The sequence below is a fragment of the Trichosurus vulpecula genome, chromosome 5 (genome assembly GCF_011100635.1).
Source record: "Trichosurus vulpecula isolate mTriVul1 chromosome 5, mTriVul1.pri, whole genome shotgun sequence".
Lineage (NCBI taxonomy): Eukaryota > Metazoa > Chordata > Mammalia > Diprotodontia > Phalangeridae > Trichosurus > Trichosurus vulpecula.
The window spans coordinates 208,315,601-208,333,604 of record NC_050577.1 but is presented as its reverse complement, the minus strand read 5'-3'; the positions used below and the strand labels follow the sequence as shown (position 1 = coordinate 208,333,604).

General features: G+C 39.3%; 2 protein-coding genes across 2 annotated transcripts in view; both read left to right on the top strand.

The window, feature by feature from the left end:
• The window catches only part of ASB13 (ankyrin repeat and SOCS box containing 13), a 58,767-nt gene extending 44,712 nt beyond the window's left edge, over positions 1 to 14,055 (top strand). Inside the window, exon 7 of the transcript XR_005010461.1 lies at positions 13,629 to 14,055. The gene's annotated coding sequence lies outside the window, so the exon portion shown is untranslated. The remainder of the gene's footprint in view (positions 1 to 13,628) is intronic.
• MMGT1 (membrane magnesium transporter 1) lies at positions 4,460 to 14,278 on the top strand. Its single transcript, XM_036759505.1, has 2 exons — positions 4,460 to 5,701; positions 13,629 to 14,278. The coding sequence occupies exon 1, from the start codon at positions 4,551 to 4,553 to the stop codon at positions 4,944 to 4,946; it is 396 nt and encodes a 131-aa protein (XP_036615400.1). The 5' UTR covers positions 4,460 to 4,550; the 3' UTR covers positions 4,947 to 5,701; positions 13,629 to 14,278.
• The last annotated feature ends 3,726 nt before the right edge of the window (positions 14,279 to 18,004 follow it).

The window sequence follows — 18,004 nt, the reverse complement described above, 5'->3', positions numbered from 1 at the left end:
ATTCATATATTATGAATTCACCTCAATGCTTTAGCTTGTCAAGATCCTTTTGTCAGTTTTGTTATCTCCTGTTAGCTGTCCTTTTATTCATTGTCATCTGTATACTGCCTATGCTTTTATCCAAGTGATTGATAAAAATGTTAAACAGCACAGGGCAAGCTTAAAGCCCTAAGCACTCCACTGGAGACTTCCTGCCACATCGACATTGAGGCATTAACAATTCTTCTGCAGACTGAATATCCCTGGTTCTTTTAACATATATTTGCATGATATGAACTCCAGACACATCATCATCCTGGTTAACCTTGTCTAGCCATTTTCCAGATTATCAATGCCCTACCTAAAATGTGGTGCTCAGAATTGAACATGATACTCCAGGTATGGTCTGATTATGGCATGGTGATCATGGCATAGTATCTCATTCTTTTCCTCACCTGAAATCCCTATGAATTCCAGAAGTCTTCTCTCTTTGCCTTTCCAACACAGAACTATTATCTCTGTAGTTCAGATTGCTTTGTCTGAATGCAGCCTGAGATTGCATTAGCTTTCTTGTCTGCCATTATCATGGGGTTGCTTCATATTGAGCACAAAAACCCCCAAAACTATTTTAAGTAATTATCTTATGTTCTTGGGAATAAACAGGGTTCTATTTAGAAATGCATTAGGGTGATCAAACCTGTCAGCTCTATATAAATGATTAAGCCAACTTTTTCTTTCAGTTGATAAGGTCTTGTATTTTTTTTCCAAATGTGATAAAAATCTTTAGCTACTGTGATTTTAAAATGAGGAAATGGGTTAAAAAATACTTCTAACGTACTCAAAAAATGGCAGATATATAAAGGATCCTAGAGATCATCTAATTCATCTCATTTTAGAGATGAAGTAATAAGGCCCAAAAGGAGAGTGACTTTTCTTTAAATTAGCACTAAAAATCTATGAGCTACGTGGCTTAGGTCTTAAACCTAACCACAGCACTCTGTGATAGTACTATTCAGTTAAATTCAGTACACATTAAGTGCCTGCTATGTGCTAGGCTCTTATTAAATTTCCCTTTTAGGTTATGGTTTACTCTCTGCCTCAAGGAGTATCCACTTTCCTTGGTATTTTTAAAAGTTTTAAGATGTGTCTTGGCGGGGAGGGAATTAATCTTCATGCTTAACTGAAAACACTCCTAATTTGGATCCACTTTACAGAAGAAATTTGTTTTTGATTAAAGGAAGTGGGAAACAGCTGCTGTTTCCCTCATTTCTATAGAGCAAACAGTAAATGCGGCATCATTTCTGTCTTTTGACTGCCCTCTGCAGGCAGAAGGGGCAGACTGGCCAGATTCTAACCATAGCATCTTTTTCTCTTCTTGGCCCACATTCCCTGTGAACTCTAGAAAGCCTTTCTTTCTTTACCCTCCAAGGCCCTATTGAAAAAAGGAGTCAAAATTTCATATCATGATGATCTACTGGCAAAAGACTATCACATATCCAACCTGAGATCCCTAGGCATTTGGCCTGAAGAGGGCTTTGGTGTTTAGGGGAAGTGGGAAGGGAATAAGCATTTATATACCACCTTCTGTTTATATACCAACTTCTAGCCAGGCACTGTGCTAAGGACTTTGAAAATATCATATTTAGGCCTTGCAACGCTTTGAGGGAGGTGCTGTTATTGCCATTTTACAGTTGAGTAAGCTGAGGCAAACAGAGGTTAAATGATTTGCCCAGGGCCACACAGCTAGTAAGCGTCTGAGACTACATTTGAACTTAGGTCTTGACTCAGTTCCAGGGCTGTGTCTACTGCACCAGTTTGGGACAAAATATCCAGTATACATGTCCCGCATGTATTTTTTTCTTAATTGACTTGTGAGGTTTTATATGTGTTTTTTTTTCCTCATCTACTGAAGCCACAGTAATCACTTTTAAGAACTGATTTTCTTTATTTTTAAATGTGAGGTGGTATAGTATATAGAAAGCTGACCTTTGAATTAGGAAGGTCAGGGTTTAAGTCTCACTTCTGACTTTTCCTGGCTATTATGACCATGGGTAAATCACTTGACCTCTCTAAGCATCACTAAGCAACTCTGTGTACTGGGAGAAGTTTCTCATCTGGAGGTCCTTACACCTATGAAATCATAAGTCTGGTAAAAAAAAAAAATCAAAATAGCATAACCTTCCAAGTTCAGTTCAGTGTCCCTTAGCATTCTCTAAATCCTTCACCCATGGCCTGGACAGTATTTTCAGAATGAGGACTTTGCTTTTTAGCAAAGGCTAATTAGTGCTGACCCTAACTGTTAAGGTTGTCATGAGACCATCTAATCTAAAGCAGTTTGGATAGAAACGAGTCTTTACTTGGTCCAAACTTCACAAAGTATCTTCAAAGAGCATATCCCAAAACAAAATAGAGCAGAAAAAAAGATACTGGCATGTCCCTTTTTCTTTTTAGCATTTTCCTCCAAATATGCTATTTTCTTTTCAATTATTTTCTTTAGAATTAGGGAGAGGATTTTTCTGTTATTGAACTCAGCATTCTGTCAAAATGAACAGTTGTCATTATGTAAATCAGGCATCTCCAACCTGGGGTATACATGTACCCAGGAGATTAGACAAGGTGTTTTAGGTTCAAAAAAGTGTAACTGCTCCTTAGTATTAACCTGAACTTAATCTCCAAAATCCATTCCAGTTTATCTACCAGAGGCCCACGATTATAGGAATATTAGGCCATTCTGTGAAGCAGAAGATAAAACAGTGAAGAAAAGATGACTTGATTTAAAAAAAACAAAAATAAGTTCTCCCCAACATGTTCCCTAGATGTATTGTGGGTTGGGTACCCATGCTTACACAATGCCCACCATATTTGAAAGGAAAAATAGAATATATCTCTTTCCAACCTTGTCATACATAGCCAAAGTCTGTATTTTGCTCAGCTGTACTTTTTTGTTGTGTGGGGACAGTTCTAAATGTGTGGGTTGGTGGGTGGAGAGTCCTTGGGACAGCTAGCAATGTAAAAAAAATTTAAAACAATTAAAAAGAATGAAATTTACCTACCCTTCCCTCAAAAAAAAAAAAAAAGAGGAAGGCCTAGGTGGGGAAGAGAAAAAGTAGGCAGAAAGACTTGTTAGGGAATTGCTGCAATAATCCAACATGTTAAGAAGGGTTATGGTGGGAATAGAGAGAATGAGGTGGAAACTATTATAGAGAGAATTAGCTTAGTAACAGGATGACAGAGAAGAGAGTCAAAATTCTGCACATGGGAGGATGAGTGAATGGTGTTGCCACTGACAAATCTTGAAATCTAGGAGGAACAGTAAATTTAGAGGAAAAGATACTAGGTAGACAGTAAGATGTTGAATTTGAGGTATCAGCGGGATAGTTGGATGTAGATTCATCTCTATATATTTACCTCTACATTATCTATCTAATTTATATAGCTATTGGGTGTTCTCCCACGTTTCTCCCCATGGTTCTTTGCACTCTCCCTTGGCAATCTCATATCTCTATATAAAACATTATATATCATATATATGATTACATAATTAAAATATATGCATATCTGGTCTTCTTCCAAGTTTCTCCTATGACCCTTTGCACACTGTCCTTGGCAATTTTATTCACTCCTAAGGTTTCAAAAATTATTTCCATCAAAATGACAGCCAAACTTATCTAAAAATTGCGTATAAAATTTTAAAATATTGTGTATATATCAAAAGCAATGCAGTATATAATGTAATCTCAAAATATTGTATATCTTAATTATTGTAAATACAGCATCTCAAAATATTGTAAACATATAACCTCGAAATATATATAAATATTGTGTGTGTAGATGTCATTTTGATGGAGATAATTTTTGAAACCTTAGGAGCGAATTAAATTGCCAAGGGAAAGCGAGAAGGGCCATGTAGAGAAATCTGGGAGAGGGACTGAGAAGAGAAAACTGGGCCACGGAAGCTGGAGGAAACGAAATGTGGCATTAAGGTTCGGAGCTAAAGGGGACTTCAATAGGCTATATAAATGCCAGATATTATTAATTATCATCGTCATCTAGTTACTTTACACATAACATGAAAAGATTAAACGACCGAGAAGGGAACTTTGGCCGGAGCGGTAAAGTGCAGTCGACATTCTGGTCCTGTGACGCACAAGGCAACGCCCTTTCCACAGCGTCGGTCAGGCAGCCACGACGTAAGTTTGGTTCAAACGTTACGTGCTGCAGAGAGCCAACGGGACGACGATTGGGGGAAAAAGAGAAAAAAAAAAAAAGCTATAGGGCTCTTTTCTTTCCTCACGGGGTCGACAGGAGCCCGCGAGACCTCCTCAGAATCTCGTGTCCTTTCCCCGAGGCGTGCCCTTCCTCTTCCTTCTTCCTCTGCTCCCTCCTCCTTCCGGTCCTTTCCCCCTCCCCCTCCTCTTCCCTCTCCCCTTTCGCTTTTTCCATTCGCCGAGCATCGTGACGCCATCACTCCGCGCCGTTAGTGCCACAAGCCGCGGGCTCCGGAGGAGCTGCGTTGCCGTCGCAGTCACCGTCGTAGTTGCCGTAGCTGTTTCCTCCGTTCCTCGGGAATCATGGCGACTTCTCTGTGGAAAGGGCTGGTGGGGCTGGGCCTCTTCGCGCTGGCCCACGCTGCCTTCTCTGCTGCGCAACATCGTTCCTATATGCGCCTAACAGAAAAGGAAGATGAAGATCTGCCCATCGATATCGTCCTCCAAACGCTGATGGCCTTTGCAGTTACCTGTTATGGTATAGTCCATCTTGCAGGGGAGTTTAAAGACATGGATGCTACTTCAGAACTGAAAAATAAGACACTTGACACATTAAGGAACCACCCATCTTTTTATGTATTTAATCATCGCGGTAGAGTATTGTTCCGGTCCTCAGATATGGTGTATTCTTCCAACCAAGATGCTTTGTTGTCGAGATCTACAGTGAAGTTACGAAAACTTGAACCTCTGCGTCGTTAAGATTATTCGTGTTACAATAACCCGGAAAACGGAGATATAATATTGGAGTTTGGGGTATAAACCAGTTTTTAAAATATCTACAGCAGACTTTATACTATAAATATAACCAAGGACTTTGTTTGTACACTGTTAATGAAATGGCTGAATTGTGACTTGGCAATGCAGTATATAAATTATTGCGACAATTATGCTGTGAAACGTGACTGACCTTTCATACTTTAAACACTGTTTCAGTTGATTTTTTTCCAGTTAAAAAAACTCATTTTTAAAAGTCAGACACTTGAAAAATTTCATCGAAGAACAATGGAGTGTTTTGTAGCAATTTATTTTCTTTGGTTTGCTTACACGACAATTTTAAGGATTTTTTTTGTGTGTGTGTGGAAATACTGTGTGGACTACTGAATTTTGCATCAGAAGGGTGGAAAAAGCTGTTGGTCTTCAGTTTTTAGTGTTAAATGTGCTGTAACTGCTTAATTGCAATGGTCCTTTGAGGCCAAAATGGTGGCTCTTCGGATTTTTTTTCCCTGACCCTTCAAAAGTGGTTACACTTAAAGTTCTTTTCAGTTTTATCAGTGACTTTCTTCTCCCTACTATCACCTCCAGCAAGCTGCACCTCCATCAATTGAAGATAACTGTCATGTTATTCTTTAACCTCTCTGGAACTTTATTCAAATATGCTATTTTACTGGGCACTTTTGTGGCAGAGATTATTTGCCCTCTCAGAAATTTATCTAACAAGCGCAACTTGCTTAAAGGTACTTGTGTTGTTTTCTTTTCTCTGTAAAAATTTTCACTAGTTGTTTATGTAATATGTGTAGTGGCTGAGGATAAATCCTTAAAGATACCATCATTTCATTAAACTTCCTTTTTCATAGTTCAGCGAATCAATTTTCCCCGTTTGTAATTAATTTTAAACATTAAAATATATTATTAGTTTGTAATTTACTAAGCCAGTGGGTTAGAACAGTAGTGAGACTCATCATATTAAGAATTCCTCTATGAAGATTTTTAAAAGAATTGGGACAAGTTAGTTCCAGGGATTTGGAACTAATATTTATACTTAAATGATATTTAAAGTAAAATCTAATAGTATTGCACAACTTATGATTCATAGTAGGCTGATCTAATATTTATACTTAAATGATATTTAAAGTAAAATCTAATAGTATTGCACAACTTATGATTCATAGTAGGCTGATCTAATATTTATACTTAAATGATATTTAAAGTAAAATCTAATAGTATTGCACAACTTATGATTCATAGTAGGCTGATAGAGTTTTCATCTTCATTTTACATATTTGAAGGTGAAGGTGAATTTAACTTGATTTCTATTTTATAAAGTAATTGTTCTCTTTTCTTGAAAGTTGTTGAGTCTTAAGCTGTTAAGAAGTTTTGCACAGGCCTCTTCACCACAGTATTTTTTTTTCCACTATCTTACAGGTAGAAGGTTTACTTCCTTGTAGGATAGGGTCATTATTTAATTCTTGACAATTTCTTTAGATTTAAAAGTGACCTCAGCAACAAAATTGTAGCTTTTCAAATGAGAGAGACAGTATCCTTGAAAGTTTTCTGTTACCACAACACTGTTTTTCTGATATGAACCAAACCAGCTGGAACTCACTTATAATGCTAATGAGGCTGCAATGTGGTAATCAAATCAAAACTATGTAGAAAAGAGGTTTTTCAGACTGGGTACTTGAGTGCTACTTTTTATGAAGTATTACTGAATAGAGGAGTCACTACTTTCTTCCGTTTGTCTTGGATCTCAAAGATACCAGTTTTTGCTTTAATTCTATGTGTAGTGAGAAATGAGTAAGAAATAACATCTAGGGGTCCATTATTGCAATGAAAAATATTGCAGTGATTGTCAGTAGCTTTAATAGTGGGTCTGAAGATTAGATGAGATTGTTCTGATTATTTTGAATAGTTTCTTTTGTCACCCAAGTGATGCCCTACGTCTTAATACATTTTGGTCATTCTGTATAATGGGCGCTTGTGCCCACTTAGATTTACTAAAGTTTTAGGAAAGTGCTTGTCACAGGCGACACAGACTTGAAGCTATGTAATATGCTTATTTGGATCCTGGTTTAAACTTCTAAATAGTTTTGATTTCGATCAACAATCATTATTAAATGCCTACTATGTACTAGGCAAAGTTAGAAACTTGAGATACAGATACAAAGAATGAAGTAATCTTGTCTTGAGGAACTTATATTTTATCAGGGGAGACAAAACTTAGAAATATAAGCATATGCAGAATAAATACAAGATAGTGAGGGAGGGCACCAACAGTTGGAGGGAATGAGGAAAATCTTTTAGTAGAAGATGGTGCTTGAGTTAAATCCTGAATGAAGTAAGCGATTCTATGAGCTGCCAGTAAGGAAGGAATACATTCTAAGTGTAGGAGACATCCTAGGCCAAGTCATGGAGATTAGAGATGAAGTGTATGGGAGGAAGCAAGAAGGCCAGTTTGAGTAGACCATACACAGAGTGTTGAAAGGTTAGTAAAGTATAATGAGACTATATTTGAGGCCAAGGTATAACAGATTTTAAAAGCCAAATGAGGTTTTAAAAAATTTTTATTTTTATTTTCAGTTCCAGATTCTCTCTCTCTCTCTCTCTCTCTCTCTCTCTCTCTCTCACCCTCACCCTCACCTCCACCTACCCATCCATTGAGAAAGTAAGAAAAACTAAAACCAGTTACAAATATGTATAGTCAAGCAAAACAAATTATCCCATTAGCCATGTCCAAAAAAAGAAAAAAAAGCATAAGTGCCTTCAAACTCTCTGTATCTACCACCTCTGTTTCGGGGGGGGGGGGGGGGGGGGGGATGTTTCATCATGAGTTCTCCAGAACTGTGATTGATTTCATTGTGTTTATCAGAGTCCAAATCTTTCACAGTTGTTTTTCTTTGCAAACAATAGAGTTTATATTTTATTCTAGTATCAGTAGGGAGCCACTGAAGTTTATTGGGGAGGAAAATTATATGGTCAGACATGCTTTAGGAAAATTGCTTTGACAGCTCTGTAGAGGATGGATTAGAGTTGGGTGAAGCTTGAGGCAGGGAGATCTAGTAGGCAAGAAGTGATGAGAGCCTGAACTAAGATTGCTGTGTGACTAGTGAGAAGGGAATAGATGTGAGGGATGTGGAAGGAGAAATGGAAAAATTTGGTGAATGATTGAATATATAGGATAAACAAGTGAGGGTGATACCTTGATCACAAAAGGATGTCAGGTACCCTCCATAGAAATAAGGAAGTTCAGAATGAGGTTTAGTGGGGAAACAGTTCCGTTTTGGACATGTTGAGTTTGAGATGCCTGTGGGACATCTAGTTTGAAAAAGCAATAGGTGTTGGTTATGCGTGGAATTGGCAATCAGGAAAGAGACAGGCTATCTGTATAGATCTTGGAGTCATCTGTCAATGGGAGTTCACCAAAAGAGCCCAGGACAGGGCCTTGATGTATACCTACATACCTAGAGAGCCCGTATCATAGCCTCTAACTGTAGCTGTGGATGAATGACGATTAGCGAAGGAGACTAAGGAGAACCAAGAGACAGATAGTGTCATGAAAGGAGGGAGAGGATAATCAACAGGGTTGAAATCTACAGAAAGATGAAGATTAAGAAAAGGCTAGTAGTTTGGCAATAAAGACATCATTCCTTACTTTGAAATAATAAGGTCAGAAGCCAGGTTGAAAAGGTTTGAGAAGGGACTAAGAGAAGAACAAGAGGCATTAATAACTTTTCCTAGGAATTTGGCTGAGAAACGGAAAAGAAGATCCTATAGAAAATTGGATTTAGAGCTGGAAGGGGACTTTATATGCCATCCAGTCCAGCTCCCTCATTTTACAGATGAAGAAATTGAGGTACAGAGAAGGCACAGACTTACTCAGGGTCACACAGCTAGTAAGTGTCTGGGGCAGGATTTGAACAGGTCCTCTTGACCCCAAGTCCAGAGGTCTATTCATTATTCCATGCCTCCTCTGTAAGAGCTTGAAGGTAGGCAGTAGGGAAGGAAACAGTAGATAGGGACAGCCTGAAAATTTGATAAGAGGAGAAAGGGAAGGGAAGAACCATGTATATAGTGCCTACCGGGTGCCAGAAAGTTTTTATAAATATTGTCTCATTTGATCCTCACAACAGCCCTGGGAGGTATGTGCTATTATCCCCATTTTACAGTTGGGAAAACGGAGGCAAACAATTTAAGTAATTTGCCCAGGGTCACATAGCTAATAAGTGTCTGAGCCAGATTTACCCTTAGGTCTTCTTGGTTTCAGGCCCAGCACTCTACATGCTGCTGTTTGCTGAAGAAGATAGGAGGAAGTAGATAAAAGGCACGTATAGAAGAATTGGCCTTGTCAAAGAGAAGGGCCACCTCTTCATCAGAGACTGGAGTAAAGGAAAAAAGAATGAGGCGTAAGGGATTTTGAGATGAAGAGAAGATGAATGGGGAGCTTACAGAGAATGGTTTCTTTTTTTCTTAGTAAAGTATGAGGGATCTCAACTAAGATGACAGAAGGGTGGGATGAATAGAAGGGGAAGGTTTGGGAATTTTGAAAAGACAAAATTCTCTTCTTTTTAAAGGAAAGGCTTTTAGATTTATCAAATGAGTCATTGGTGACTTTTACAAGACTTGTTTCAATTAGCCTTAGGGAGAGTGTTGAACTTTTGAGAAAATGGGTGGTGTACATCAAATATGGACTACTTTTTTTTTATAGATGTCAGATATAGCCTACTTTTTCAGGAAGTATGGGCATAAGAGGAGAAAGATGAGATGGTAACTGGATGAAGTAGAAAATTAAACGTATGATTGTTTTTTAGTCTTGGGAAGACACCTTAGTGTATTTTTAGGCAGAAGGGAGGGACCCAGTTGATAAGAGAGACTGGGTAAAGTATGATACAGAGTGATGAGGTTCTAGAGGAAACATCAGGGGGATGATATGAAGAACAAAGGTAGAAAGATTATTTTTGTTGTACATTAAGGCTTCCTCTGAGATGGGTGAAGAAGAGAATGAATGATGATAAAGCAGCAAGCTTAGTGGATACAGAGGACTTGATGTGAAAGACCTACTTTTGAATTCCACTGACACATATTAGCTGGTTGACCCTTGGCAAGTCACTCAACTTCAGTTTCCTCCTTGGTGAAAGGAGAATGACAGGCAATATGATAGTGGATGAAGACCTGGGATCAGATTCTGTTTCTTACACTTACTGGTTGTGTGACTCCAGGCAAATCACATTTAAACTCTCAGGTGTCCTAAGGTTTAGAGCGGGTGCCAGTCTGCACTTGTAGAGGGAATTCTTCACCAGAAGCTACCTACACCTATGAAATCACAAATCCAGTCCAAAAAAATTAAATATAATAGAACTGGTCAAAAAATTATGGGAATAGTAATGAGCAACACATACTTTGCCAACTTTGAACTGCTGCATTTGTTGGTTGTTGTTATTAGGAGAGGAGTTGAGGCCATGCGGTGTCCTCAATCTTACTGGTGAAGTAATAGTCTATAAGTATTTATTAAATGCCTACTATGTGCCAAGCCCTGTTCTAAATGATGGAGATGGAAAGAAAGGAAAAAAAAAACCACTTATTCATTCTCTCTCTCTCTCTCTCTCTCACACACACACACGCACACACACATCAATTCCTTCTCAAGGAGCTCACAGTTTAATGAAGGAGATGGGAAAAAATGTGTTCGAACAAGATATATATCGGCTATAATAAAGGAAAGTTAGAGTAAGGCAGATTGGGAAAGCCTTCTAGAATGTGGAATTTTTGGTGGGACTTGAAGGAAGCTAGGGAATCCAGGAGGCAGAAATGAGGAATGAAAGAATTCTAGACATTAGAGTTAGCCAGTAAAAATGCCCAGAATGGGGAGATGGATTGCCTTGTTCAGAAAACAGCAAGGAGACCAATGCCACAGGATTACAGTGAATATGGGGAAGAATAAGGTGTAAGAAGGCTGGAAAAGTAGAAGGGGGTGTTATTAAGGGCCTTGAATGCCAGAGGATATTATATTTGATCCTGGAGGTGATAGGAAGCTACTGGGATTTATTGAATAGGCATTTTGTCTGTGTGTGTGTGTGTGTGTGTGTGTGTGTGTGTGTGTGTGTGTGTGTAAGAGAGTGAGAGAGACATAGTCAGACCTGCCCTTTAGGAAAATCAATGTGACAGCTGAGTAGAAGATTATCTGGAGTGGGAGAAAGTTGAGTCAAGGAGACAGACCAGCAGGATGTTGTAATAGTCCAGGCATGAGGTAAGAAGGGCCTACCCCAGAGTGGTGGCAGGGTCAGAGGACAGAAGGGAGCATATAGGAAAGATGAAAGTAGACTTGGCAATTGATTGCCCATAGTGGGAGGGAAAAAATGAATAGTTGAGGATTACACCTAGGTTGTGAGCCTAGGTGACATGAAGAATGGTGGTACTGGTAGTCAACACCGATATTGTAGTCCCTGAGGATGATCACTGGGACGAGAATAGCGCGGGGGGGCGGGGGGGGGGGGGGACGGGACGGACACGGACGACATCACACTGATGGGGGACTATGAAGTAGGTGCTTAAGTTGTTGAGGAATTTGGGATAATTATAGGCCATTAGATGACAACAAAGTTGGAGAAAGGGTGCTTTTATTGAATTGCATGGACTTTGAAGAATAAAATATTATTGAGGTATTGTGATAGAAAAGTAGCCTGAGGGTCCTGGTTGGGGAAACAAGTATCTTGGTGTGCCCTGCAGGCCTTATAAGTCTGTGGAAGCTTGAGAAGGATTGCCCATCCAAGGAGAGGGTTGCAAGGACATACGTGAGACATACATGGCTTAGTAGGACAGCCACCTTTCAGTTTAATTAAGGCAGTAAAAGAAGATTGGAGGTAGTTTTAGAACATAGAGGGGATTATTAAATATAAAGATGCTCTGTTCCCTCTTTGAACCTTTTCAAAGGATTCAACATTCTTTTGTAGGCTCATAGACTTAGAGCTAGAAGGGACCTAAGTCATCCCTTCCAGACCTTCCTTTACAGATGAGGAATTGAGGCCTGATGAGGCCTCTTATGGCTCAGAAGTGTTAAATGGTAAGAGCAAGGCTTCCACTTCACTGTACCGTGCTGGTCCTCGTTGACCCTAGTTTGATAGGCAGTGTGATACATGGGAAAGATCATTTACTTAGGAGTTAGAAGACCTTGGTTTAAATCCCATTTCTGACATAGCTGGATGATTTTGGGCAAGTCATTTAAGTTATCTGATCATAACTTTTTCTCATCTGTAAAATGATAGGATTCAATTATATGGGCCTTTAAGATCCCTGCCATCTCTCAATATGTGAGTCTTGATGCGAGATCTTTAATCAGTACCCTAAGTAGTATTATATCTCCCCTTCCTACCTCTGCCTTTTTTTCCCCTAGGTCAAAGGAAAGTTAGGAAACTGAAAACATTGTATGTTGTGCCATTAGATGTATCAGACTACGATTTTTTGTGGGGTTGGAGTCCTTAAACTGAGATCTTAGCTCACTTGTGCCCTCTTCATGTTTTAAGCTACCATCAATCTTAATAGCATCAGAAAATACGAGAACTACTCTTTGTAGCTCTCCAGAACTTGGTCCCCTAGCTCTCAGTATGGTAGCTAAGCAGGGGCTCCTGTTCTGTGACCTTCCAGCTCCATCATTTTTAGTCACTTCACCTCCAAAAGACTAGCTGAGGCTTGGAAAAGCCTGTCCTACTTTCCTGAACTCTCAGTGAGAAACAGCTCTTCCCTTTTTGTTTTGTTCAGTTGTGTCCAACTCTTTGGGAGCCCATTTGGGGTTTTCTTGGCAGAGATACTGGGGTGGTTAGCCATTTCCTTCTCCAGCTTATTTTACAGAAACTGAGGCAAGCAGGGTTAACTGACTTGCCCAGGGTCACATAGCTAGTAAATGTCTGAGGCTGGGTTTGAATTCTCAAAGATGAGTCTTCCTGACTTTCAGACCCAGCCTCTAAGTTACAAAGGAGTTGCTGATTTGCATCATTGAAGGATGTTTGTAAACCGTGAGTTCTCTACTAATTAAATCATAGAACTAGATAAAAAATTTTTTTTTTTACTGTGTTCACACAAGTGTTTACCAAATGTTGTGGAGGATGTCCAGTTCAAGGTAGAAATAGACTAAAGATTCTCTATTGATGTCAAGGTTCTCCAAATACTCCCATTTCAGATGAAGACCCAGAACAGTGCAAAGCATCCTCAGTGAAATTTATAATAATTTGAAAAATATTCTAAACATCTACACTGGCAAAACAAGCAGATGAAAAGCACATGTAACAGTGATAGGGATCTTTGCACAGATGGCAGGAATGCTGGGAAAAGGCTTAGTGTAGTTAAGCGCCTCCTTGAGATTTATGAAAGCCTCAGTGCAATTTGTATGACCTGGACTTCAGCTGTTAGGGCATGATGGGGGTTGAAAAGAATACACTCATCCTACCCCATCCCTACTGAAGGCTGGGAGCCTTTTGTTGGGGAGAAAGTGTGAGTGAAGAAAGATAGAAGCCTAGAGAGTAACCTAATGATCCTTTTGTTCATCAGTCTGGGGTGAGAAATGAAGGCTTGACCAACAAAGAAGTTGAAAATGTGTTGATTAGTCCTCGAGTGCTGTTGGTACAGGTAATCTCACGAGAGTAACACTATTTCCGTTCTCCCTCCACTCACTAGAATAAGCAACCGAAGCAGAAAATGACAGCCCCAACAGACAACAGATGGCAGCAGCAGCTTGGCGGAGAAGAAGGCACTGTTCCACATGACAGCTGTGCAGAAGGAATGGAGCAGCTGCTGACATGGAATGAAATGGCAGCAGCATGGGGGACTCTGGGAGCACATGAAGGAGACTTTGAGATATGGAACTGAGAAGCAGAAGCGCAGCTATTTGCTGGGAGACAGAACCAGGAGATGTGTTCTAGCTATAATGCAACCTTCCTCATCTTGGAGTTCCATTTGTATTCCCTTCCCCACCAGAGTGGAAATCTGAGATAGTGTACCTTTGTGTGTATGAAGGGTGGGGCTGAGATTGATTCTACTACTTTATTTTCCCTTATTTTCTTTGCTTTTCTTTTCCAATTAAATGCTTTGCTATTTAGTTTAATGTTCTTGTCTGGTCTGTTGGTAGACAGTATTTGTGGAATTTTTTTCTCAAGATCCTTATAAGTATGGGTTTTATAGATTGTATTGGATTGAACTGAAGATACTGCAGGGATCCAGTGAAGTTTTTTTTCCTTGATATTTTGAAGACTAGGCTAACCGATGTGTACATTTGTACATTAGCAGACATGCAACAATAAATTACATTGCTTAAGTTGTTTATGTTAGAAGCATTAAGGATTTATTTTTTCTTTCAATGTCAACCAGTTATAATTTGGCAGCATTTTTTGTCATAGGTTGAAGTCTATTAGCAAGCCAGGCACCTTGTATAATTGTGTTACAGTACATTGCATGAGGTGTTGAACTGTCATTGCTTACCCTACTGAAGTGACAATGCCACCATGACTATCAGCTTATTGGAAAGCTTATTCTCAGTGGTGACACTTGACCTTCACTCATGATGGTTGATTTGGGGGAGACCCAAGAACTTTGGTGATGAGGATATTGAAAAAAACCTTACATCGTGTGTGTTATGAACTCTTGTGGGGGAAGGGGTAGAAAGTACTAAAACATACAAGAAAGAAGACAATATAGTTATTGTACTTTGTGAACTACCTGGAGCTGTGGTGCATGTCTAGATCCCCAAGGAGACAGTAGACAAAGGGGAACTTGGAAATCAGTTATTAAACCCTTCACTGCTGCCTAAGAGTTGAAGACTTTTCTTAACACTCTCATGATGAGAGAAGGATGGATTGAGGCTGATGTAAAAGCCTGCTGAGGAGAGGGACTCTCACCTTCTGCCAGTACACTAGAGATGTCAGTCTTCTCTTTGGGCAATGATTCACCAACAAAATGAACCATAGTTCAGAAAGTAGGACAGGTTGTTTTTCAAGTAGTTCAGCTAAGTGGAGTGGAGTTAAAGTGGAGCTAAAGAGAAGGCCATTAAAGCTAAGTGGAGCTAAAGAGAAGGCCATTCTGATTAATTGGAGAGGAAACTTTTAATGCTTATCTAGAACATACTTGATACAGAGAAATGTAGGTGATTATTGGCCTCTGGTGATCCACTCAGTATTGTATATGAATTGAAGATGTAATGCCCCTCAGCTACTTGATGTTTGTGGACACTAGATAGCCCATATGATAATGTTAGTAGCAAAAAGTCTCTGACTTTTTGGTGAGGTTGAAGAAGCTGCTACAGAAGTTCATGGTCAAGTGTTTAGTGCTTGTGGGAACACATGGACCCTATTCAGCTAATTTTAACTTATTCCTTAAGAATGCCTTCCCCACTTAAGATTACCATCTATCTACTCTATAGGTACCTTGTATGTACTTAATTATATACCTGTTGTGTCTCCCATTAGAATGTAAGCTCCTTGAAGGCAGAGACTTTTTTTCTTTGTATCCCTAGTTAGTACAGTTCCTGACACATAGTAATAGCTTAATAAATGCTTGTTGATTGATTGATGATTAATTAAGTGCTCCAGGGTACTGCATATGATGTCATATTCTTACTGTACCTGAAAATGCATGAGTAACAGAGATATCTCCCCACCCCCAGCTACTCAGAACTGATTCATTGAATTTGGGAAGTAGAGAAAGAGCATATGGACCACGAGAGGTTTCTGAAAAAACAAAAAGTGGCCCTACAGGACCCCAGGCAAGTAAGTGGGCCATTGATACCAAAGTGCAAGTTGACCTGTAGATGCAGTATGAACCTCACTTGCTGTTTACTAAACCAATGTTTAATTATTCTTTTCAGAGGACAAAGAGGTTTGATTTTAGAGGTTGATGTAGCCCAGTTCAGGAACAGCAACAGAACACGGTGAAAGAAGCAGAATTGTGCTTTTCTACAACTGGAAAAAATAAGTGTACATATGCTATGGACATAAGGGAGTGTACCATGAATCTTCTAGAAACTAAAGTCCACTGGACTGGTATTTGGAAATTGAGGCAGTATCAGAAATAGGAACCAGTGAAAAGAAAGGTATGGATTTTAGAGATGTTGTGGAGGTAAAATCAATAAAAGTTGGCAACTGATTTGTTATGGGGGAGGAAAAGATGAAGGAGAGGAAAAATTCCTGGATGAGGGCCTTATGTTAAGATGGTCACATAAAAGATCATAGGCAGCCTTATTCACTTAAGAGATTCTTAAACAAACATCTAAAAGGCCACTAGAAGAAAAAGAAGACCAATAAAACTAAAGGGAAATTCCAGTAAGCTCTTCTATTCAGTCCAGTCAAGATTCTGAGTGGGGGCTTTTCAGCGGTGTGGGGAGCCATTCCAAACTCTGGTAAGCTGGCTTGAAGCCAATTGCATATTGACTGGAACCAGCTTGAGCTGCGGTGGGAGAATGGAGTCAGCCCTTGCTGGGTCAGTGTACAGGGAAAGGGTTTTGGACAATGAGTGTATCTGCTATTCCTCTGAGAGATCTGAAACCAGCACTCTTGTCAGAGTGAGAGATGAAACAAAACTCCTGTTTAAAAAACCCAATATTTTCTAGGCTTCCACCTTCTCTGACAGCCTCTCTTCCCCAGTGGGCATTGAGAAGAAGCTTTTCAATTATGGCTCTCCCATTGTAGTTGAGGTAATAGGGATGAAGTGGAGGTCATAAATGATAGAACGAATCCAAGTAGCTATGAAGGAGGGACGGATGATGTCAAAGTGGTTCTGAATGACATTGATACAGGCTAGTAAAATAACTGGGGACAGGAGGATCTTAGCTAGCTATCAATACTGTCCTCTTTGTCCTGTCCTGTCGTTTTTGGACTTTCAATCTATTAGCCATCCTATTGGATATCGTGGTTATTTCGCAGGTGCCTTTCTAGGTACTGGAGCTGTGATATTTTATAAGTATTTTTAAAAAATTAATAGAAATCTGTTTTCCCCCCCTCCCCTCCCAACCCCATTGGAGAAAGAAAAGAAAATCCTTCTAAGAAATGCACATAGTCAAGCAGAACAAATTTCATCATTGGCTGTGTCCAAAAAAATATGTCTCATTCTGCCCTCTTGAGCCTATCACCTTCTGTTAGGAGGTAGCTAGCATACTTTATCATTAGACTTCTGGAAGCATAGATGGTTGTTTGCAGTCATTTATTAGAGCTCTTATGACTTTGAAGGTTGTTTGTTTTTTTCCAGCGTTCTTACTATTGTATGTTGTTTTCTTGATTCTAATAATTTCATTCTTCATCAGTTTATATGTCTTCAAAATTGTTCATTTTTACAATATTGATGCTATGATATAAATTATTTTTCTATTTCTGCATACTTCACTGCATCACTTCATACAGGTTTTTCCATTTCTTTTTGAAATCATGAATTTCCTCGTTTCTTTTAGTAGTTTATTCCATCATATTCTTATAGCACAATTTGTTCAGCCATTCCCCAATTGATGGGCCTCCCTTTAGTTTCCAGTTTCACAACTACAAAAAAATCTGCTATAAATATTTTTGTACAGATGGGATCTTTTCTTCTTTCTTTGATCTCTTTGGGGTATAGGTCAGTAGTGGTATAGCTAGGTCAAAAGGCAAGCACTGTTTTAACTTTTTGTATATATACGATTCCAAATTGCTTTCCAGAAAGGTTGGACCTGTTCACAGACCTACCAGTAGTGCATCAATGTACCTGTTTTCCTGAGTCCCTCCAACATTTTTTGCAGTCATTTTATAATTTTTTTTAGTCATTGGAAACTCCCTCAACCAATCCAAGTAGGTGTGTGCTCTGCAACTTCTAGGAAGTTGTCCGAAATACAAAGAGTTGACCAACATCACACAGTGTGTATCAGAGGCAGGACTTGACCCCAAGTTTTCCTAGTTCCAAAGCTATCTACCAGGTCATCCTGTATCACTAACAATCCTATTAAATTGTGAAAATTATCGTTTGGTTTAAGCACTGAGGTGGTGCCATACCAATTTGGTCCAGAAGACATTCTATAGGAATAATAGAGATGCATACAT